Source organism: Entelurus aequoreus, linkage group LG13 (assembly GCF_033978785.1).
Source record: "Entelurus aequoreus isolate RoL-2023_Sb linkage group LG13, RoL_Eaeq_v1.1, whole genome shotgun sequence".
Taxonomy (NCBI): domain Eukaryota; kingdom Metazoa; phylum Chordata; class Actinopteri; order Syngnathiformes; family Syngnathidae; genus Entelurus; species Entelurus aequoreus.
The window spans coordinates 19478068-19503769 of NC_084743.1; the positions used below are offsets into that span (position 1 = coordinate 19478068).

The 25702-nt window shown below is 39.2% G+C and overlaps 1 protein-coding gene across 1 annotated transcript in view; it reads right to left on the bottom strand.

Moving 5' to 3' along the window:
• The window catches only part of rab3gap1 (RAB3 GTPase activating protein subunit 1), a 50166-nt gene extending 24486 nt beyond the window's left edge, over positions 1-25680 (bottom strand). The window contains exons 1-11 of the mRNA XM_062067537.1: positions 25593-25680; positions 25442-25497; positions 21756-21834; positions 21540-21669; positions 21132-21210; positions 18300-18419; positions 15395-15560; positions 12913-13012; positions 11140-11221; positions 8219-8287; positions 6571-6644 (exon numbers count right to left, since the gene is read on the bottom strand). Of these exons, the coding sequence (XP_061923521.1) occupies positions 6571-6644; positions 8219-8287; positions 11140-11221; positions 12913-13012; positions 15395-15560; positions 18300-18419; positions 21132-21210; positions 21540-21669; positions 21756-21834; positions 25442-25497; positions 25593-25610 (973 nt within the window). The 5' untranslated portion in view covers positions 25611-25680. The remainder of the gene's footprint in view (positions 1-6570; positions 6645-8218; positions 8288-11139; positions 11222-12912; positions 13013-15394; positions 15561-18299; positions 18420-21131; positions 21211-21539; positions 21670-21755; positions 21835-25441; positions 25498-25592) is intronic.
• Positions 25681-25702: the final 22 nt, after the last annotated feature.

Here is a 25702-nt window from a genome sequence, read left to right on the forward strand (position 1 = left end):
TAATCAATGCTGACAAACTAAATGAATAAAATAAAAAATGAAAATTCCCTGTTGCTACTTGATTAAACCGCATCACCAACACTTTTCTGTTGCGTAGAAACAAGACAAGCTTACTAATGTGTTTGAGGCATTACTCTTTTTTTAGAAGAAGGGAGACACCGTTGTGGATTGTCTCAAGCAAAAGAGGCTGGTCCCCTTGCTTAATAATCACTGCTGTGAAAAAAATTAACATTTTATACTGAAAAATAACAAGAAAATTACACCCAGGTACATGTTGGGGGGCAAGTGCAAAAGCCAGTAAAATGGGCACGTATTACCATCCATCCATCCATTTTCTACCGCTGATTCCCTTTGGGGTCGCGGGGGTGCTGGAGCCTATCTCAGCTACAATCGGGCGGAAGGCGGGGTACACCCTGGACAAGTCGCCACCTCATCGCAGGGCCAACACAGATAGACAGACAACATTCACAATCACATTCACACACTAGGGCCAATTTAGTGTTGCCAATCAACCTATTCCCAGGTGCATGTCTTTGGAGGTGGGAGGAAGCCGGAGTACCCGGAGGGAACCCACGCAGTCACGGGGAGAACATGCAAACTCCACACAGAAAGATCCCGAGCCCGGGATTGAACCCAAGACTACTCAGGACCTTCGTATTGTGAGGCAGACGCACTAACCCCTCCTCCACCGTGCTGCCCTCACGTATTACCATTTTTTTAATTTTTTTTTTTAGGAACCAAAACAAATTGAAGTTATCAAATATTATATAATTTTTTTTAAAAACTAATGTGTATGTTAGAGACATGTTTTTACTGTTTTCTGACAAAATTGAAACAAACAGCATCACATGAATGTTATACAGTCATCTCTCGTCCCTGAATGAGAAATCCAATATTTTCATAGCCAGAGCATAAAAAACAGCCTACTACTTCTGAATAACTTTTTGCACATTATGATAACACTCTCGACATGAAGTAACACCCTTTAGCCAGCATAACACTTTTTTAATCCAGTATAGTAACGCTGTAGTGTTGATATTTTTAGTTTATTTATTATATTGTTTTGCTTTAAAGTGTTTAATTTAGGACTATCCATCCATCCATTTTCTACCGCTTGCCCCGTTCGGGGTTGCGGGGGGTGCTGGAGCCTATCTAAGCTGCTTTCGGGCGGAAGGCGGGGTACACCCTGGACAAGTCGCCATCTCATCGCAGGGGCCAACACAGATAGACAGACAACATTCATACTCACATTCACACACTAGGGCCAATTTAGGACTAGAAACTTGTAATATATGCTTTAAAATAATTTGAAAATATTTTTAAAAAATCTGCAATGTGGTAAAGCCACAATTTTTGTGTGTGATGTGGCGAGGGATGACTGTACCCAATATATCACACGAGACTGTCGTAGTTAAACTTAAGGAGGGTACTGGGCCTATCATTCACAATCCTTATGTTTTGATTGAGACTTTTATTAGTAGGTTGCACAGTGAAGTACATATTCCGTACAATTGACCACTAAATGGTAACACCCGAATAAGTTTTTCAACTTGTTTAAGACAAGAACACAAATGTTTTGTTTTTTTAATGCATACTTGCAAATAAATGCTAGCAAAAGTGAGCTAATAATGGAGCCAAGGGGTCTCACTTTATTTGGCCTATAAAGAGCACTAAACAACATCCATTATCGTTTTATATACACACTGTACTTATATATGTAATGTAGTAACAGGCACATTCATAAAAATAGGTAATATTTACGTATTTTGATCATTTAAAGCATACAGCGGCTTATTAATTCCACAGATGCATCACGTTTGCTTTTCCCTTCAACAACAACAGGGCAGATTTCATGAGAGACAACAAAGACTTCTTTGGGACAAATGATGACCCAGAATTTTATATTTTTGAGCCTGAATATAAGGAGGTTGAGCTGCAAGTTTTAGAAGCTGTGTATTAAACAGATGCAGCTTTAGCAAAACACTAAGCATCATGCGGCAATGTTGTTAAGTGCTGAACAAAATAGACAAACTACTAACGTAATAAAACAATCACTAACTGTACAATGTCTGCTCTCACTGGGATGCTGACTTATAGGATGTTTATATTTTCTCGCCTGGATGAAGAAATAATCATAATCCTCATGCAAATTTTAAAAAATGAGCATCTTTAAATGTCTTGGTCGCCATCTACCTCTTAGTTGGATGTCAAAGTTGACCAAATTGTCGGTTTATGGCTACAACCTTCTACTATTCCGGTGAGAGGCATGATTTATAATCTAGAATTAACTTTCACCAACTCAGAGGCGATGCAGCAGCTCATCGGCTCAATATGTTAATATAGCAACATGAGCTAGTTAGCGCTTTGTGATTATGGTGCCGCTAACGTTAGTGCTTATAATAACAATATCACTAATACTTGGTTAAAATTTCGGTCACAAGTTGTAATGGAGTATTGTTGGCGGTTTTTGGATGTTTTTTAGAGGGCTTTATGGGCACAATAGACACAATGACGTCATAAATCCCATTACCTCCATTGTTGGCTGACTTTTGCTAGCATTTATTTACGAGTTACAATGCATTAAAAAAAAAAACATGAGTTCTTGTCTTCCATACGGATTGTGGATGATAGGCAAAAGTCCAAAAAAGTGCAGTTCCCATTTAAGACCCACTCTTCATCCTAATAATTAACAAAACTGACACAATTGTCGAATTTGTAGAGCTAGAAAACTGTCTTGAAATAATTTGCATGCCTCTTACTTTCCCCTCAGAATAGATAGCTAAATGATTAGAAGGGGTCTTTTTTTTTTCTTTTTTTTTTTTTTTAAACAGAGTTATCGGTGAAATACAATTAAAATGAAAATGCCTTTTTTCCCCATTTTTCTGGGAAATCTCCCTTAGAGTGAAATGCAAATGTTGACAATATACCCTATCCCCCTTCATCAACATCGATAAACAGCTTACTGCAGGTGATTGTGCAGTACGTCCATGATGAGTATATGTAAAACGCCTGACAGCGACTGTAACCCTCTGTTTTTATGTTCCAAAAAAAGCACCTGGGGCTTCATGGTTGTAGGAGATTTCTGATTCTGTCACAGTTTTTACAAAGCAACCAGAAGAAAAAAATATTTTTTTGATCCAACTACCTGGTGGACATGGCAGTTTTACAACTCCTTTTGCCGCCATTAACATAATCCTACTTTTCAGCCAGTTTGTTTTGCTGCCCCTGCCTGCCTTCCTCGGTCTGACATGTGCTGCGTTTAACTCCAGGTGAATTGTTTCGGATCTGAAAAAGGAAGGAACGAATGGTAACACTGGTGGACACTGCCGTATTTATTGTAATATTCGTAGAAAAAAAACACCAAACATTGCTTTTAATTACAACTGGAAAATGAATACCTATCCCGAGCAACTTTCATCTGTCAACAACATTTTAAAATGTTGTACAATGTTTTTTCGACATAATCCAGGAAAACATAATATCTCTAAAATGGGAGCATGGGCCTTTCTTGTTGTATTATTTACTTGGATATGAGGAGCTAATAAATGAAAGATACATAAAGGATACAAATTATATGTGAGAAAACTACGAGAAACACGTCATACATGTCCTGCAGGACCATTGTTCTCCAATTGTTATAATATGACTTGTTCATAACATTGTCAATGTTATAAATCAATGGTTTGATGAGCTGTGCAGGTGTAGTCAGAACATACACAAGCAGTATCCCTGAACAATATCAGAATTATTCCATACCTATGCCTTAAAGGGGAACCGCACTTTTTGGGGTAATTTTACCTATCATTCACAATCCTTTTGTAAGGCAAAAACACATATGTATTTCTTTATTTTATGCATTGCATGCAAGTACGAGGTGGATAACAATGCAGCTAATGAGAATACTCTATTGCGCCCTCTAAAAAAACATTTAAAAAATGCAAAAAATACTTAATTTACATCTCGTGACCTGAATATTAACCAAGTATTAGTGATGTTGTTATTATAGGCGCTAATGCAGACAAACTACTTTTAATGGCGCCGTGATCGCAGACAGGTAACAACACTGAACAAAAATATAAACGCAACATTTTTGTTTTTGCTCCTATTTTCCATGAGTTGAACTTAAAGATCTAAAACTTTTACTTTATACATAAAATACCTATTTGTCTCAAAAATTGTTCACGAACCTGTGTTAGTGAGCATTTCTTCTTAACCAAGATAATCCATCCTACCTCACAGGTTTGGCATATCAAGATGCTGATTAAACAGCATGATTGTTGCACAGGAGTGCCTTAGGCTGCTCACAATAAAAGGCCAACTAAAATGAGCAGTTTTGCTTTATTGTGAGTGTGGGGGGGGGTAAGAAAAGCAGTCAGTATCTGGTGTGACCACCATTTGCCTCATGCAGTGCAACACATCTTCTTCGCATAGAGTTGATCAGGTTGTTGATCGTGGCCTGTGGAATGTTGGTCCACTCCTCTTCAATGGCTGTACCAAGTTGTTGGATATTGGCATTACACGCTGTCGTATACGCCATATATGTCCAGTTAGTATGCTGGCTATGGAAGAACTGAGATGTTTTCAGCTTCCAGGAATTGTGTACAGATCCTTGCAACATGGGGCCGTGCATTGCCATGCTGCAACTTGAGGTGATGGTCTCAGGTGAATGGCACAAACTCTGTGCTTTCAAAATGCCATCAATAAAATGCACTTGCTTTCGTTGTCCATAACATACGCCTGCCCATACCATAACCCCACCCCCACCATGGGCCATTCGATTCACAATGTTGACATCAGCAAACCATCTGTCATCTGCCATGAACAGTGAAAACCGAGATTCAACCATGAAGAGAACGCCTCTCTAATGTACCAGACGCCATCAAATGTGAGCATTTGCCCACTCAAGTTGGTTACGACGACAAACTGACGCTAACTGAACTGGTTTCTCACAGTTGGTGCAGAAATTATTTGGTTATGCAAACCAATTGTCCAGGTGGCTGGTCTTAGACAATCATGGAGGTGCACCTGCTGAGCGTGGAAGTCCTGAGCTGGTGTGGTTACACATGGTCTGCGGTTGTGAGACCGGCTGGATGTATTGCCAAATTCTCTAAAAAATGCCTTTAGAGATGGCTTATTGTGAAGAAATGAACATTCCATTTACAGGCAACAGCAGTGATAAAACTGCACATTTCAGAGGGGCCTTTTATGGTGGGCAGCCTAAGGCACACACACCTGTGCAATAATCACGCTGTTTAATCAGCATCTTGATATGCCACACCTGTGAAGTGGGATGGATTATCTTGGCAAAGAAGAAGTCCTCTCTAACACAGATGTATACAAATTTGTGAATAATATTTTAAAGGGATACGTCTTTTTTGTATATAGTTAAAGTTTTAGATCTTCGAGTTCAACGTATTAAAAATGGGAGAAAAAACAAAAGTGTTTATTGTTTTGTTCAGTGTAGCTTATAATACTATATCGACATATTAGGCTGTTGCTGCTGCATCATCTCTGAGCTGGTGAATGTTATTTCTAAATTATAAATTATGCCGCTCACCTGTATAGTAGAAAAATGCGGCAATAAACCAAGGAGCTGGTCAACTTTCACATTAAACTAATACCCAGACATGGCGAGAAAAACATGAAAATGCTAGTTTGTGGCCACCTTTTTATTTTTTATACCTGCGGGAGGGTTATAAGTAATTCTTCATCTAAACAGGAAAATATAAACATCCCATCAGTCGGCATCCCAGTGAGAGCAGACATTGTACAGTAAGTGATTGTTTCATTATGTTCAAAGTATGTATTTCTTGTTTGGCACTTAGAAATACTGCTACATGATGCTTAGTGTTTCATTAAAGCTGAATATGTTTAGCACACAGCTTCTAAAACTTGTAGCTCATCCTCCGTATATTCAGGATCATAAAATATGAGGTTCTGGATCATCATTTGTCTCAAAGTAGTCTTTGTTGTCTCTCATGAGGTCTGCCGTGAGTAGTAGTAATTGTTGTTGTTAAAGGGAAACACATTGTGATGCGTCTGAAATGAATGCGCCACCTTATGCTTAAAATAAGCAAAATACGTAAATATTACATGGTATTGTGATTGTGCCTGTTACCACATGACATATATACTTACAGCATGTACCGGTATATAAAACGATGATGGATGTTTTTCGATGTTTTTCGAGTGCTTTATAGGCGGAAAAGAGCAACTTCCATTGGCTCCATTGTTAGCAGACTTCTGCTCGCGTAAATTTACGAGTTAGAATGCATAAAATAAAAACATGTGTTCTTGTCTTCCATAAGAATTGTGAATGATAGGCAACATTACAAAAAAAGTGCAGTTCCACTTTAATGAGGACAACAATTTGGGGGTATTTACTGTTAACAATGCTTACACAATGCCAACATTGTAGTGTAAATTAAAAAAAGAAAAAGTACTGTTGATGACTCAAAACTAAAAAAAATAACAGTAACTAGAATAATTGAAAGTCCTAACTAATATCAATTATGTATAAATTGGACTTTTGTATTAAATTACAAATCACACCAAATTGACATATCTTACCTAGTAAGCACTGAGGATTTTCAACTGCCCTGGCCCGGACAGACCAATGAGGCGCATGCAGAGGGTCAAGGTCACTGTCAAATAACAAAAATATGGATTTGTTGAAATAAAATCCATTTGACCTATTTGGCATGCAGCTGGAGTGGGGGAACGTCAACAATGCTGTGGATAATTCCTGAATGTTTCAAACCACACATCGCTGGTCTATTGTTTTCTGCAAATTTATATTGAGCTAGCAAAACTTGGAAAATGCTGTAAAAAGGCAAACAAACACTTTAAAAGCACACAATTAGCAATTAGCACAATAGATAACGGCAGCGCTGCTCTGCAGAAATGAGAAGACTACGACTGGTGTTCTCGCTGGCAAATTTCACAACAAAATACAACCTGAAAGAACTTTAGATACAACTTTTAGCAAGTTTTGTGCAAATAAATACCATGCATTCAAGTATAAAGTTTAAAAACGTTCCTGGATGACATTCTAACAATAAAATTGCATTTGTGTACAAATATTGGAGACTTTTTATAAGCAAATTTGTATATGGAAACGAATAATCAACTGTGATTATTCATGATTTAGCCAAATTCAATTTGATAGCCTTAAACATTATTATTAGTATCAATTTCTCTTTACATATTTATGCTTATTTTTTTCTTACATTTTTACGGTTGTTTTTTTTCCAATAACATTTTGCGGGCCATCAAAACTCAATGGAAATTGAGGCCTGCAGATTGGCGGTAACGCTGACATGGTGATTCAAGAGCAGAAAAAGCGAATGATCATTGATTGTGCCATGAACGCGACTTCTGCTGCAAGAATGGTATCCACTTCCGGGTTATATCCTCATGCGGAGATTTCTGCGTGCACAAAACGCAGGCTACGATGATCGATTGTCGCGTAGACAAGAGGTAACTGGTTTTGAAACTTGTAAAACTCGGGAATGTTCAGAAGACAATCGTTATAAAGTTGAATTCATTCATTTTGTGAGTGAATGCAAATCGCACTGAATGGAACGCATACGGGGTATGTGCCACCAGTTTATAACTAACTACCCAATAGGTTTTAGGGGGACGCATCCGGGAGCCTTAAAATAGTAATGGTAATAATCTTGAGAAGGATAAACATTCCCACAAAATGTAGTTAGTTTTCCAGTATGTTAAACTCTTTGATAAGCCAACTTAATTGCCACTATAATAATGACTTACGGTAAGCTGCAATGCATTAAACAGTTCACAGCCTCACACAAATTGGAATTCGCAGGAAAGTCGGTGGGGCTTGAGAGATGCAAGACTCGATGGGAGTATCTCACGTTTGAAGAAATATTGCACCGCCCGATGTATTTATGACTTTTTATGATATTTTTTACCAGTAGGTAAAAATGGTGCATGCATACATACAGTCAGGTACCTCTTGTGATCTAACTAACTGCTTAATATTTGAGAAATATCGGGCATTTTAGAACACTTACAGCAATTTCAAAAGATAATATTCACTGATTAATCTCCCCTTCTTGCTTAAGCTGATCAATTATATGAGTGTTTATAATGTTTTAGAGATCATGTCACCGTTGGAATATAACCGGCACAGTGAATGATACAATGCAAGGTGGAAAGACAGAAAAAAAACAGTTACGGTTGACTTGATTACCTGTAGACATCATTGTCCAAAACGGTGCCTTCTGCCAAGTCAGGCCACGTGGTTGAAAGCTGTAGCTCACTTTAGAAGGACAAGAGGTTCAGTTATTAACTTATTAGTTATTTGGACAAAGGTTGAGTGGGGATTGAAAATGTACATGATTAGATTCAGTGATTTTGCCTTGAATACATCATAACCAAAATTATTCAAATCGGGTTGCGGTTAAAATATAAACTTTGTGCTTTAATTTAGGATGTTTCACAAAAGTGTGACATTTCGGAAATTACAGCCATTAGATGCACCTGTGAGATGGCATTTGAGTGAAAATTATGACATCAAGGTCTATATGTCATGATCCCACGTGACGGTTTTGACTTTGTTCGCTATTTGTCTGTGTTTTGTATCATTTCCTGTTCTGGTGCTCCTATTTTGGTTCTACTTCCTGTTGGATTCTTGTTTTGCTGCACCTTCACTTTCTGTTCTGTTTCCTGCCAGCACACCTGTTTTTCTTAGTTAAAACCTCTTAGGGCCCAAGCTGTTTGTTTACATGCTTTTTTTAATTTCTCTTTGCTATTTGGGCTTATTGGACCCTAATTAGAATAAAAACTAAGAATCATCTTTTGATATGATGTACTTAGTCCATAAGTACACAAACGTGTACTTCATGTTTAGTGACATGCTAATTCTTATTTTTACACTTTTTTTCCCAAATTCCATTGTATGTTATACTCTTCTGACACGACCAGATGGCAGTATAAGTGTCCACATAAGTGGCCATAAGACCCCAATTCAGTTGTGTACACAATTTTGGATATACGAGCTAAAAGGTGCTGTGCACGCATGTGGCCACTAAGCCTTTAGAGGTTGTTTAATCAAGCGAGCCTAATTAGTTTCGCCTGTTCCTGGATCATTGTGCTTTGTACCTTGACAAGTGTTGGTCTTCTGTGTACTTCCATGCGGCACTCAATTTCTTTTGCCTCGCATTTTTTTGTCCCTAGTAAGAATAGCTTTTAGCTTCACTTTGCCTTCCTTGCTCTGGATCCTAAATGTTGTGCAAAAAGATTTGTGTTCAGGAATTTAATCATCTGCTGACTAAAGACCAGTCATTCTTCTCTCCTTTTTACTCACCATTCTCCGTTAGTAAAATCAATACAAATAGTAATCTACCGTAAAGTCCCGGCTATAGGCCGCTACTTTTTTCTTACACTTTGAACCCTGCAGCTTTTAAGACAGTGTGGCTAATTAATGGATTTTTCACGGATAACAGCCATAATAAAATCGTTTTTAAAAAAACAAGCAAATACACCTTGAAAGTGTTTTATTTTTTTGTGCTATGGCGGGTTCTCTCATTGCAGGTGTCCTTCCATTTACGGGTAGTGCTTTTTGTCTTTTTTTAACCAGACTGCCGTGTTCGTCTTCCAGCAATGCAGTGTTTCGACTCACATGGATTCTTCATTTATCACTCCAAGCAACGTTTGTAAGTTTTACAGTATAATTAAAACTTATACTCACTAAACTGTCCCATGTGTGATGTCTGTAGGAGTGTTGTACGCGCTATTGTAGTATAATCAACCTGGCGTCGTTAGCATCAGCTCATATGCCAGCACATTTAGGAGTGTCTGTGTTAGCATTGTTAACTTACAATGGCATTCTTTTTGTATTGTTTCGGTTTCACAAATTCCTCAGTGAATTTACCGAAACGTCACAGTGGACTTATTGAGTCTGTTTAGCTGATTGGAGAGCTAGCTTCTACAGCTAGTGGGTCCATGACAATGACTTCTGTTTTGATTGATTGGCAGTTTTACTGTGTGTTACAGACACTGTTTGGACATTTACAAAACATGTCTGTAAATAACTCATTTCACAACGTATATATCTGCGGCTTGTAATATGTAAAAATATATGGAAAACGTTTTTTTTGTAGAATTTAGTGGGTGCATACCGGTGCGCTCTGTAGCGTGGAAAATACAGTATATGAAGTCTTTGCATGTCAAGGAAGGAATACATTATTCTTTCTCAGAAGGCACTTTTGAATTTACAGAACTAGTAAAGCTATCATGATAATTTTTTGCATTGTCTCCTAGTATCTTGTTTTTAATCTTAATTGCAATGATACTTCATTGGACTTCACATTGGTAGCGCCAAACCAATACCTGACATCGAGTCAAAACTATTTATTTTGTCTTGAAGGCACTGTACCATTGGGGCGGTATAGCTCGGTTGGTAGAGCGGCCGTGCCAGCAACTTGAGGGTTGCAGGTTCGATCCCCGCTTCCGCCATCCTAGTCACTGCCGTTGTGTCCTTGGGCAAGACACTTTACCCACCTGCTCCCAGTGCCACCCACACTGGTTTAAATGTAACTTAGATATTGGGTTTCACAATGTAAAGCGCTTTGAGTCATTTGAGAAAAAGCGCTATATAAATGTAATTCACTTCACACTTCACACTACCACAATTAACTGCTTGTGAGTCCTTTAGTGACTACTTTTGAGTCCAATTAAATGGTCTGTAGTTCCTAATTGATAAATATCTTATTTTTGAGACACTTTTTAAAATAATGTAACTCATTGTGGTGATGTATTAAGGCCAAATCTTAAAAACACGGTTGTTGCTAGGGGTGTAACGGTACCACTTGTCTTTGTCTGTTCACGTATTTCACCGGTAGGGCGAAATGTTCTTAAACAGGAGACTTCAACGACAATAGAGGGTTTGCAGGTTTTGGATTCTCTTTTGCACGCTTTGGGCTACACTGCATTTGCTTACGGAATAGAAATGTGACTCTAACACTCTAACAAGTGGCAAATTACCTGTGTTGCCTGTAGGAACTTGGAACCGTTACACCCCTAGTCATTGCTCAAAAGCCTCTGCACCTGCAACTGTGCGACTCCGGTGTAAACAATGTAAATATTATAATATTGTACATATCATGTTACCTTATTGTTTCCTCACATGCCCCAAATGGAAGCTTTCCAAACTCCTCTTCTCCCACCTCGCCTCTCAGAATGTTGTCAAAGTCTGCCAAAAAGCAAGCGTAAACATTGACGTGTGTAAAAATAAAAATACAAAGGCCATCAAGCAAAAGACTTGGTTGACGTTTGAGTTCTGACACAGGGCAAGGATGTGTACAAGATAAACAACTATGAATCATCATTGGCTGTAAAGTATCGGCCTAATTTTGACTAATTGTTACGCTTTGGGCTGCATGCAAAATGTTTTGTTAAAAGCATCCTCACCATTGACATTACTTTGTTTTTTTATCACGTGAAGGAAAAGAGTGAGTGTGAAAGACAGGCCTGAGAAGAAGAAGTGGATGATCTTCATTGAATCAAATAAATCCTCAAAAACATAACAGAGCGTGTCACCAACTTGGTGAAGCAATTTGAGCGTATCACTGCTAGTCTGCACCATCCTAAATCAGAATGAGTTTAATGCCAGCCATTAATAATAAAATAATGTCTAAACAGCAGACATTTACCCATGAAAATATGGAAAAGCTGCTGATGGTGGGATTGATGGAGAAGCAGCTGGAAAGCTATATCATAAAAGTCCACTTCCATGTAAATGCTGTACATTATTATTACTTCAGAAAGCTACTGTAGTAGCTATTAGTAGTACATTATATTGTATTATTTTCATACAATATTTCTTATTCATAAGTTAGTTTTTATTTTTAAAGTTTCTGTTACATGTTAAAATGGTGCTGTTTTTAGGGGGCAAGCACAAATTTACTTTGTTTAATTTATTGAAATGAGAAACAATTTGAGATACAAGTGTTTTGAGTTAAGAGCTTTGTCACAGAAGCAAATAAACTCGTTAGTTGAGGTACTTCTGTATATGGATGTCATTTGGGACAAATTGTCATGCATTGCTTAAATGTAATTTATTAGCTGTAAAAAATATATCTATTTGTGATTGCATTATACTTTAAGTGCTTTGGTAAAGGGCTCTTACAAAGCAGCCTAACATCTATCCATCAAGCAACAACTTCTTGATGGGCAAAAGAGCACAGACACCCACACAGAGGCACCCAGTCCCACAGCAGGCCCCGAGGCCAGCGTGCAGTCAACTTAGGACAAAAAACAAGAGTAGCAAGCCAAAAAAAAACAGGAGGTTCCATCCATGCAGGTGTTCCTTTAACATGCTTGAGTCCATTGTGTCTAAAATTATGACTTTGCTACACTGAGGAAGGACAACTTTAACCTCCAATAAGTCTCTCAAGCGTGAGGCACGCTCTTCTTGCGGAAACGTGTCAAAGAAAAAGACAGTGAAAGTGAATCGAAAATAAACATTAAAAAAATTGAAGACATCAACATTGGCTCCATGCACCGCCCTATAACGATAACTAAGCAAGGTAGTGGTCTCATTATTAGCACTTTCTCCTACCAATAAAGCAAACTTTGCAACACCACTTCCAGTGTGGAAGACAACAGAGATCATAAGAGAAACATGTTGTTTTATTGTATTGACTATTTTTCCAAGTTCCAACTGACACTAAAACTTGACTTACATCACAGTTGTAGGAACGAAACTTGTTCCTAGACTGTGGACCTCCTGTACACCACTGCAAATTACGTCCACAGTATTAAACATTTTGACAGCCATTTAAAAACGGCCATCTTAATCGCACACAACTCAATGCTTTGGGAAAGTTAGTGTACACTGGTGGGATAATCATCAATAATCATCATGTCATCATGTGTGCCCACCTGGAGGCTGCAGTGGCCATGAATACTGTTGCCAGTCCTGAAGAATGTAGGTAAAACGGATTGCAATGTTGATTGGAGGTAAGGGGTACATGGTGTATCCCTGCAGAGAAAAGAAACGTGAGAAAAAAAACACATTCCGGTTGACTCAGCATAATTCCTGAATTGCCCCAAATATTTATTATTTACAAACTTTTCGATCCAGCCAAATATGCCTCTGTGTGCGAACCATGTCTCTGTGTACTAACACTTCATTCATTCATTCATTTTGTGCCCTATCTGCAGGCAAAAAGCAGGGCACTGTTGGGGAGGCAGAGCCCAGACCGGTGTGGAAAGGAGATAATCGCTGTGTAGTTAAAAAAAATGTTTTCAAAAAAATAAGGACTATTTAATGGCGCTCACAAATATAGAAGAATCAACAAAGCAAGTTTTAATTGTGATGAGAACGGATTTTCAGGAAAAAAATGCTAACAGAGACTTATTTCAGAGCAGACTAAAAGAACTTCAAGCATGCACACACAGCCCTTCTCTCTGATCCAGTGGCGTGCAGTCACTAGAGGCAGGGGAGGCACGGCCTCACCTGCCATCATGGAAAGAAAAAAAAAGTAAAAAGAAAAAAAAAACATTAAATTGTTATATGTATCCAGTGATTATACTAAAGTTATTTTCCATTTAACTTCACCAGTTTTAGATTATTTTTATTTTTATTTTCACATTTGCCGTTCAAATACTGAGAAGAGACGGTGCGGTGATCAGCAGCCAGTTGAGGCACGTCACTGCGTTGTGCCTCGCCCTCAACATGGATTGTGCGCAATGACTCGGCTAACTGCTGGCCTGCTGTGCAGTGAGACCGTATTGCTATATGAATTATATTATACATTTCCATAGTTTAGTTAGCTGAGGTATATAATGTACAGTGTATTTTGTCAACAACTGTATGTGTGTAACGTATTTTTAGTGCTGAGCGATCATAAAACTGCTGCCAAGACACACTGTGTGAGGCTCGTCTCATAACCCCGCCTCCTGGTGCCGGTTAACACTCCCGCCGCAGAATGCATCGCCCGACGGGAGCGCCACACCAACCAAAACCCACACCCAAACCCTCCACGTGCAAGACCAAATCCACCCAAAAAAAGTCACTTAACAAGAAGCCAAAAAGTGCAAAAACAACAATGCTCGCGCGGCGCGCCGGAGGAGCCGTGAACAGGGACACAACATTAGGTACACCTGCAGAATGCAGCGCGGATTTCATATTTCATTCATTCACAACGCTCCCGCATTTATAAGTAAAGTTAAGACCATAATAACGTTTTTTTAATTAAATGTGCTTTATTGTGTGCTACAGTTTGTAAGTGTAAAGTTAAAGTTAGGTTAAAGTACCAATGATTGTCACACACACACTAGGTGTGGTGAAATTTGTACTCTGCATTTGATCCATCCCCTTGTTCACCCCCGGGGAGGTGAGGGGAGCAGTGGGCAGCAGCGGCGCCGTGCCTGGGAATAATTTTTGGTGATTTAACCCCCAATTCCAACCCTTGATGCTGAGTGCCAAGCAGGGAAGAATGCTGGTATGAGCTTTTAAACATAACCCGTTAACTGCTGCCAATCAAATTGTGAATAAGATACTCTTTAGGGTTCATATGTTTGTAAATCTGACTGTGATAAAGTCAGTGCCTCACCTGACATGAACGTCACCGCACGCCACTGCTCTGATCCCTTCCTTGTCTCCCTCTGTATGTCTGCTCCTTTCTTGTCAGCTCCTCATATAATGTGATTGGATTGAACTTTTTTAAATTGTTATTATTGTAGCAATATGGTTGTTAAAGTTAAGAATTTTTGTGATTTCGGATCGTTTGTGAGGGCACCAAAGGGACTTATGTGTGTGTGTGTGTCTGTGTGTGTGTAATAGAGATAGTTAATCCGTCACCGTCTTATTACGCGTGTTTGATATACAGCACTTTATATTGTGTCCAAAGTGTACAAATCTTCACGAAAATAGCAATTGTCCACGCTGGAACCCATTATTCATATTTACATTGTTTCTTATGGAGAAATTTGCTTCATTATACAAACTTTTGGATTCACAAACCCTGTTTAAGAACCACTTAAGTTCCTAAATCGAGGTTCCACTGTACTGCATGCAATTTAATATGTTGTACACTTTAATATCAGATCATGCAACATGATAATCCAACAAAAAAATGTTTTTTTAGTTATCAAAAATAAATACCTAAATGTTTGCTTGTCACCTTGATTGACAATTTCAAAGCAAGTTATCAATCTGTTAGTAACACATAATAATCAAAATAGTTGCCTAGGTAAATTGTGTAATGAGGCTGTTATACGTTTGTAGTCATGTATATTTACTGTTACAAGTGGCCCTCTGAAGGCAGCCATAATTGCCCTGAATAAAAATGTGTATGATACCTCTGCCACAGAAATAAAACACTATTGACTATGGTGCTCCACTACATTTGGAACTTACTGATTTTGATTTGAAGATGTCCAGAAGGCCGGACAGGTGGTTGTACTGACTTGGTACTTTGCGAAGATGAACCATCTCAAATTCAGTGCGGACACTAGGTCCCTGGCATTCCCCAGCATACATTCGCCTCCACTTTTGCTGAATTTGCACAAACATGGGGACTTGGCTGATTGTAAAGGACAAAAAAACAAAACACAATAGTAGTTAGAAATATTCAACATAACTAAAATGTGACCTGATCTGAAGCTAAAAGCACGAATGTAACCAAGTAGCTGTTAACCACACAATGATTTACCAACTAAGAAAATATACAGTAAGGTATATGTTATTGTATATATAGTTACAGAATAATTCGTTTTAGGATATGTTTCCTTGCAGAAAGAACTATTTTGAATTAAATCCTACACAATGTTGACAGTTTGTGTTGAGTGTGGGCCACAAAATAGCAGTACTTGTCATGATCCTAAATTGCAAAAGACAGCAGGAGACAGCATGCAGGCAAAACTGTATTCAAAATATTAAAAAACGTGCAGCTCAGAGTGCACCGGAAGCATAAAGAAAACAAATGCAGTAGAGCTAGTCAATGTAATGACTCCTTGGAAGCGAACACATTCGCTGTGAAACAGAGACAAAAAAACAATGATCCAGCAAAGACAGCAGCAACAGCTGGACCTAAATAGACCAGATTACTAAGCGAGAACTGTGCTTTGTGCTGGCAAACAAGGTAAAGGTGCTGCAAACACAAGCTAGAAAACTAGGAGCACTGGACAGGAACTAAACACTAAATATAGGAAAACACAAACACATGATCCATGTGTCAGGAGCAATCCTGACATGTTTGGGTAAGACCAAAGTACAAATCAGTACAATTTTAGTTATTGTCTATTGCCAATTGTTACCACAGCTGTTGATAAGAGGAAGAACATGAAAAACACCCGCAAGCTTTACCAACAGGTGTCAATGAAACGATCCGCGATCAGGATGGTGTGCTCATAACAAATGTTACTGATTGATTAGGCCGAGTTCCAAGTTGCTAAATCACACCTCACCGCCTACTCACACTACCGTTCAGCCGTCCAACAAAAAGTATGACTGCAACACTGTTCCGCCCACATTCAAGAATCTTGAAACAACAAGGCACCTGGAGAAGATGGCATCCCTACTTAAATATACAAAGCCGAACCCAATGCCTTCGCTACCTGGCTCCACCAATTTTTTTCTGCTAGGTGGGAAACTAAGCAGTTCCCTTAGGACTGGAGCGAAGCAAAAAAAATTGACAAAAACCTGTGCACCAACTACAGGGGTAGCAGTCTGATTAACGTTTCTGCCCAGACCTTTGCAATCCTTCAACTAAAGAGGTTCCAAGCCGCTGTGTGATGTCTGTACCAGTCCTTCTCAGGGTGGCTTTCGGGTAGAGTCGGTAGAGGGTACGTTGATTAAATAAACAACCTCTGGCGCATCTTGGAACAAGAGTGGGCTAACCAACAACCTACTGTCCTTTGCTTCATTGACTTTGCAGCTGCCTTTGGTTCAGTTGATCAGGGTGCCTTTTGGAGTAGAATGCAGGCGGACGGCATCCCAGTGAAGCTGCAGCGTCTCATACAAAGCTACTACCCTTTTACATGTTCCCGAGTGAGAGTGTATGGTGAGGAAAAGGAAACCATCGAGGTCAAGACTGGAGTGTGACAGGGTTGTGCTCTATCACCAACTCACTTTAACTATGCCATTAACTACACGTTTAACACAGCGTTCCAGGATTACACCGGCGTAGATGTCTTGGCAAGAGGTTGTGGTGACGACCCTGGCCTACACAGACGACATCGTCCTGATGGGATCCACAAGTGGCGAGGTGCAAGGTGCTCTAGACAGCCTGCACAATGCCGCTGTCGCAGTTGGTCTCAGAATCAATGCAGCAAAGTGAAAGGTGATGACGTCATAGATCCCAGCAGATGCCTGGCACCTAATCTCTCTTGAGGGCGTCGACCTGTAGGACGCGCAGTTCTTCGTCTACCTTGGGTCAACGATGGTTCCAACAGGACAGGGTGCAGCTGAAATCGTGCGTTGCATAGGTGCCGCCAGATCCGCTTTCGGGCATTTTCGCAACTGTCTCTGGGACAAGAGGGAGATCGCCTTGGTGACCAAACGGAGAATCTACCAGGCCATTGTTCGAACTATCCTTTTTTATGGGGGGGAAACGTGACCTATGAGGGTAGCTGATCAACGAGAGCTGGAGGTCTTTAACAATGACTGCCTCTGCCACATCTTACGGTGCCAACCCATGAATTGTTTATCTACCGGCTGTCGATACCAACACCTTAGTCTATGGCCTGGTTGGGTGATGCAACTCGACGGCCGGAGAGTGAGATGGTTTGCGGTGTCCTCCTCTCAGCCCCACTGCCACACTGGCGCAAGCGCGTTGGCGGACAGCTGATGACCAGGGCACCGACGATCAAGGAGGGCCTCTCCGAACTCTTGGGTCCGGAGGTGGTTGGCCTGCGTTGGTGTAACTGAGATTTGTTCGCCAACACCTGCGACCTAGCACAGGACCGCCATGCGTAGGCCGCCGTGGTTCGGGATGTTGTCAGGGCCAGAGAGAAAGCCGGCTCAACCCGCCCAGAGTGATTGCTGCCCCAAGACAAGTAGAAGACTTTTATAACTTGTTTTTAGAGTCTGTTTTTCGATTCTGGAGAAATTCCTAGATTGCAAATGAAACCACGCCCCACCTTCTCTAAAAGTATCATATAATTGATCTTTCAAAATGTACACTGCTTAAATATATATCTGAAGATGTCACCTCGATTTTCTTTCCAGACATGGCCGAAAAATAAACTTTAAAACATTTTTAAAAAGCTGTGTTAATATCTTTGGTGACTGTACAGTGTAGATTGTGTTGATGGTCTCCTACCAGCCACTGTTGCCCAGAGAAATGGAGATGGAGCTTAGAAGCAAATTGCACTTTGACTCGCTGATTATAGCCTCAACGTTGGTTCCTGGGGAAATGACCACAAACTCGCGAATACCGTACCTGTTACCAGAAACAGAAACATGCATCATGTAAGGATTGTGTGTTCATATCACCATCTTATTGACCACAATTGTCATGATAATGTGCTTCAAGTCTCGACACAGTTGTGGCCAAAAACTTACAATCAATAGGCATGAATGTCAGTCATCATAATAATATCGGGTTATCATAATATATTTGAACTGCTCTGTTTTTTAGGGTGGAATGATTAGATAACGTATTGTACTTCGTCCAAAATTGTTATGAAGAAAATAAAGACCATCAGTTTAAACAACAACCATGTAAGTTACTTGGCTGTGTCATCACTTTGGAAGAAAACACATGGATATCCCCCTTAGTTATGTCTGGTTATGGAGGCTAACTCAACTAAACCAGTACCTTTTAGGGCTCTGGTTCACTCTCCAAACCACTCTTCTACTTCCCCTTTTACGAAAAATCCAATCGTAAAAACCTCATTCAGAATTTGGATTCAGTTCAAGCGCTATTTTGGTTGATAGACTATTTCTAGTGTTGCACCCATCACTGCTAATCATGCTTTCCCTCCCTCTCGTCGATAGTGCCTTTTTAGAATAGTCAAGCCTGGGTATCAACACCATTAAAGATTTATACATTGTCAACACTTTTGCCTCTTTCCAGCAACTTTGTGATACATTTTCAATCCATAAACAACACTTTTTTTTTTTAGATATCTACAGATCTGTAGTTTTGTTCGTAATACTTTTCTCAAGTTTCCAAACTTACCGACTGACACAGTTTTAGATGCTTTTTTGACGCCACTTCTGGCTTTAAAAGGATCAATTACATGTATTTACAATAATGTTTTCCACTTGAGTCTCTGAATTCCATTAAGTCACGTAGGAGTGACCCTATCTGGACAGAGTTTTTAAGTAGAGTTCATAAGTATTCTTTTTGTGCTAGACACAGCCTTATTCACTGCACGCTAATACATCGTATGTATTATACCAAGGTCTGGCTGGCTGATATGTATGAGGGAATATCGGTATTATGTGATCGGTCTCAACAGTCTAGCTAACTTAATACATATGTTTTGGCTTTGCCCATGCCTGTGCAGTTATTGGACTGACATTTCTAATACTTGGTCTTCTGTAATTGGCAAAAAGATCGAACTGAATCCTTTAAGCTGACTAATTGGGGTAGCACCTCAGTCATCTACCCTTTGCAAATCCAAAAAGAATCTTATAGCATTTACTACTTTGTTGGCTGGAAGACTCATTGTGTTAAATTGGAAGGCAAAAGCGCCTGCTTGCCAAACCGGCTGGATTAAAGAGCTTCTGTATTTTGTCAAACTAGAGAAAAATAGGCTGACAATGAACAGTTGTTCTGTGAAGTTTTAAAAAGTATGGTGTGGTTTCCTATCATATGTAAAAGATGCTGATCTCAAATTAAACCCCGATTGAAAAGTAATTGAAAGGTAAATAAGTGATTAGCCTTTTGTCTCCTTTTGTGTATTGCTGCACCTAGGTGGGGACATTCAGTTGTCTGTGGCGTTTGGTTTATTATTTTGTATTTTATACTGAACAAAAATATAAACGCAACACTTTTGTTTTTGTTCCTATTTTTCATGAGTTGAACTCAAAGATCTATTTGAGAGGAATAGGTATTTTGTGTATAAAGTAAAAGTTTTAGATCTTTGAGTTCAACTCATGAAAAATAAAAACAAAAACAAAAGTGTTACGTTTATATTTTTGTTCAGTGTATATACAATTGTTGTGGGTTACTTGTCTGGGGGAGAAAAATACATTTGACATGTTAAATTTTATTTCTGGACTGTATATGTCAAAAATCCAATTAACAAATAATTTAAAAAAACATACACATAGATATGTACGGGAGAGATACAGACTCTGTAGGAGTTTAACCATAGTGTATAGCTACAGACAGCATATGGCGTCTGATTACTTTCTGTCGTCCGCCCGTATATAGTCTCCTTATCACGCCAACAATAAAACACGGCGAGCCTGTGATATCGCTATATCTTCTAGGATGTTGTGTTGCGGTGAAAGTCACTCAAAACAGACGGCTGGTGCTGGTCATCAATGTCCAAAATGCAAAATAAAAGCGAGAGAGCTAAAAAAACTACCCCGGGCGGGGGCGAATGCAAATGGAGGCGTGGTAAAGAGGGGTTAATTTGCATCTAACAACAATGCCTCTCAAAAAAAGCTGTTTTAAAAGGGAGCAAAAATATCACTTACAAATAGGAATGTCAAACAAAATCCATGCAAATTTTTCACCAAAGAACCATCAATACATGTTATGTAGACCAAAATGAAGTGTTTTAAAAATATTTCTTTGTAAATCATAGTATGACCCCTTTAAATATCTGTTTGACTTATGATTTCAAATAAGGTTTTCCATCAAATAATACGCTGTAAAAATTACAACAGATTTTATGGTGAAAAATACAACTAGCAGTTCAGTCGCCAGAATTTTCATAAAAAACAGTGGTATCGTTTTTCTGTAAAAACTGACGTTAATTTAACGATAAAATTCTAGCAACTGAGTTTGGGTTAAAATGGAAAAATATGTTACTGTGTTTACTTTACTTACTTGCTATAAAAAATGTTTCAGTTCTTTAATCTATTGTCAAAGTATCAGATCGAGACTCAAAATCGGATTGGGATAAGGCCAAAAGTGTGGACTGTGACTTACCTAATAAACTGTACACTGGATAAAATAGAGGATTGAACTCACCATCTGACCAAACAGTGGGCTCGAGGGGGAAAATCATTGTTTGTGCACAGTAGGTCCTGCATTGCAATGGGAAAGGCATCTGGAAATAAGGGAAATATTGCAGGGTTAATGATGAGTGGAAGGTCTCGCATGTGTGTTTTCTAAGAACATGGCTCGGTTCTCTATAAAGTGTCATCTGTGTCAGTACTGACATTTTAATGACGCAAAATGTCAATTCTAGTGAAACATTCAGTTGTAATTATTACAGCTCTTTATGAGTAAAATGATTTACCTGTCTCTGGTAACACAATATATACATTCTCTCTAACATGCACTGTTTTTAGCATAGTTTAAAGTATATTTAAATTTGGATGAGTTGTGACAGTCTCAAAATTGACACACAGTAATGTAGTGCGAAGTTGCCCATACCGTCCTCCAAATCAACATTTGCACTGTTGTCCTGTTCTTGCACCAAGGCGTAATGGGTTATGGAGAATTTAAAATCCACAAAATTAATCTCCTGAGATTCCTCAATCCAAGTGCCACTTGTATAGTCACCCTGTGTTCGAACAACGTAGAAGCAGTGTCAAATAGCAGTAGAGGTGTTTAGCTAGAAAAATTAACGACTCGATTTAATCAAATTACCTTTTCTCTGGATAACCTCCGCGTAGAGTTGCCAATTAGCTTCCATTCATTTAACACCTCCTCAACCTTTGACACAAACCTTGAAATAAGGAAATATGTTTTACTGTCAGCAGATATTATAAAGCATCAGGGTTAAAAATGTTTCGCCGATTATTTCAGTAGCAAACATGTTTGAATACAGTAGTACCTCAAATTAAGAGCTTAATTGTTATGGTATACAAATAAATACAATAGAATGTACTACTAACATCTACAGTAGTTTTATAAAGTAATGCAATAATAATGTACAGCATTTACCCTGGAGAGCATAATTCTATAGTATCTCCTTTGAGCTGTGTCTCTGTCAAACACACCATCAGCAGATATTTTAATGGATAAATTTCCTCTATTTAGATATTATTTTTAACATCCCTGGCTGGTGTTAGACTCATTCTGTTTCAGTATGGTGCTGACGAGCAGTGATACACTCAAATTGCTTTTCCAAGTTGATGATTTCCTTCTTCAATTCAATGAATATCATCTACTTCTTTGCAACACTGTCCTTCCCGCTTACTTTCTTCCTTCCGAGTAAGACCGGATGATTTGGGCAGATCTTACTGGGTTCACTGGCATTTGATACGCCAAATAATGGCGAGGATGCTTGTAACTCTGATTTTTGCTCACAATTTAAAACATAACAATTAGCCGAAAGACAGCTCTTATCTCAAAACTCTAGTTGGGGAACTGCGCTTTAAAAAAAATACATACACTACCGTTCAAAAGTTTGGGGTCACATTGAAATGTCCTTATTTTTGAAGGAAAAGCACTGTACTTTTCAATGAAGATAACTTTAAACTAGTCTTAACTTTAAAGAAATACACTCTATGCATTGCTAATGTGGTAAATGACTATTCTAGCTGCAAATGTCTGGTTTTTGGTGCAATATCTACATAGGTGTATAGAGGCCCATTTCCAGCAACTATCACTCCAGTGTTCTAATGCTACAATGTGTTTGCTCATTGGCTCAGAAGGCTAATTGATGATTAGAAAACCCTTGTGCAATCATGTTCACACATCTGAAAACAGTTTAGCTCCTTACAGAAGCTACAAAACTGACCTTCCTTTGAGCAGATTGAGTTTCTGGAGCATCACATTTGCGGGGTCAATTAAACGCTCAAAATGGCCAGAAAAAGAGAACTTTCATCTGAAACTCGACAGTCTATTCTTGTTCTTAGAAATGAAGGCTATTCCACAAAATTGTTTGGGTGACCCCAAACTTTTGAACGGTAGTGTATATGTATTTTAATTCTTAAAATACGGCAAGTACGAGGTGGCTAACAATGCAGCTAATGGAAGTACTATGTTATGTCCATAAAGGCTTCTAAAAACATCCAAAAACCGCCAACAATACTCAATTTACATCTCGTGACCTGAATATTAACCAAGTATTAGCAATATTGTTATTATAAGCGCTAACATTAACAAACTAATTTTAGTGGCACAGTGATCAGAGAGGTAACTAGCTTATGTTGCTATATTGACATACTAAGCTGCTGCTGCATCGCCTCTGAGTTGGTCAAAGTTAATCCTAGATTATAAATCATGTCTCTCACCTGGATAGTAGAGGGTTCAAGGCCATTAGCTGAGAAGTTGATTAACTTTGACATTTAACTATGACACAAAAAAACGCTTGTTTGCGGCCACCTTTTTTTCACTAGCAAGAGGATTATGATTCATTCTTCATCTATACAGGAAGACATGAACATTCCATCAGGCAGCATCCCACTGAGCGCAGACTTAGTACAGTAAGGGATTGATTTATTATGTTTGTAATGTCTTTCTTGTTTAGCACTTAGAAATACCCCTATATGACACTTAGTGCCACGAGTAGTAGTAGTGTTGCTGTTATTGTTGAAAGAAAACGGGAACGTGATGTATCTGTGAAATTAATATGCCACATTATGCTTAAAATGACTAGAATATGTAAATATTACATGTTATTATGGGCGTGCCTGTTACTATATTACATATATACTTACAGCTTGTATATACAACATTGATGGATGTTTTTGTTAAGTTAAAGTACCAATGATTGTCACACACACACTAGGTGTGGTGAAATTTGTCCTCTGCATTTGACCCATCCCTTGTTCACCCCCTGGGAGGTGAGGGGAGCAGTGGTGCCGCGCCCGGGAATCATTTTTGGTGATTTAACCCCCAATTCCAACCCTTGATGCTGCGTGCCAAGCAGGGAGGTAATTGGTCCCATTTCTATAGTCTTTGGTATGACTCTGCCGGGGTTTGAACTCACAACCTACCGATCTCAGGGCGGACACTCTAACCACTAGGCCATTAAGTATGTTATTATGGATGTGCCTGTTACTACATTACATATATACTTACAGCTTGTATATAAAACATTGATGGATGTTTTTGGATGTTTTAGAGCACTTTATAGGCAGAATAGAGCGACTAATTGCATCCATTGTTAGCTGACTTTTTGCTGGTGTTTATTCACAAGTTATAATACATAATAATACAAATATATGTGTGCTTGTCTCATAAGGATTGTGAATAGGCAATATTCCAAAAGAAGTGCAGTTCCCATTTAAGTTGGGGTATCACTGCAGTATCTCACAAATAGTTATTGAAACACTGTTTTAAATCTGAAATTGACTTTAAATTACGTTTTGTGGGTCTTACATATTGTAGCTCGTTCAAATATTACTACACACAACTAATAATGTGACGCACACCTTGTAATATACACAAAACTTTGTAATACTATTAACTAGATCCACTCGACGTCCATTGCACCGGTCGCACAGGGGTGGGTCCCCACATTTGCGGTCCCCTCCAAGGTTTCTCATTGTATCCCATTGGGTTGAGTTTTTTTCTTGCGCTGATGTGGGGTATGAGCCGGGGATGTCGTTGTGGCTTGTGCCGCCCTTTGAGACACTCGTGATTTGGGGCTATATAAATAAACTTTGATTGATTGATTGAATACAGCCTGTTCATGGTGCTTCTGTCAGTATAGTATTAGTTTAACTAGCCAAATTGGATAACTAATAGCTAAACATCGTAAATACATTAAGATTAACAATACATAAACAAAGGGGGGGGGGGGGGGGGACAGGTCCGGTGGCCATGGATGAAGTGCTGGCTGTCCAGAGTCGGGACCCGGGGTGGACCGCTCGCCTGTGCATCGGTTGGGGACATCTCTGCGCTGCTGACCCGGCTCGGGATAGTCTCCTGCTGGCCCCACTATGAACTGGACTCTCACTATTATGTTAGATCCACTATGGACTGGACTTTCACAATATTATGTCAGACCCACTCGACGTCCATTGCATCCGGTCTCCCCTAGAGGAAGGGTGTCACCCACATAGGCGGTCCTCTCCAAGGTTTCTCATAGTCAATCACATCGACGTCCCACTGGGTTGTGAGTTTTTCCTTGCCCTTATGTGGGCTCTGTACCGAGGATGTCGTTGTGGCTTGTGCAGCCCTTTGAGACACTTGTGATTTAGGGCTATATAAATAAACATTGGTTGATTGATTGATGAAACGTCTGACAGGATGCTTTCATTGAAGCAAAGTTTGTAAATAGTGTTTTCGTCTTTATACATCGTTATAATGCCAAGAAGATATTGCATATAGTTCTTAAAGTAAATTGTAAACAAAATGGGTTTAGATTAATATTGGAGTACCTTTCCCACTCTGACGCGGTGGTAAAATCGGTAATCTCGAACACCTCGGATTCGGACTGAAAGAGACACACAAACACGGAGTTGTTAAGAGACAACAACATTTAGTTCTATATTATTCTCATTGAATTGTTTACGTTGTGTAGAAACTCACCTCAGACGTAGCAGCCATACCGTTGTTGTTGTTGTCGTCTTCTTCTTCCGCGTTTGTCTTCTTCTGCTGTGCAAATAAAAGTAGTAGTACACAAAAATGCCGAAGAAGAA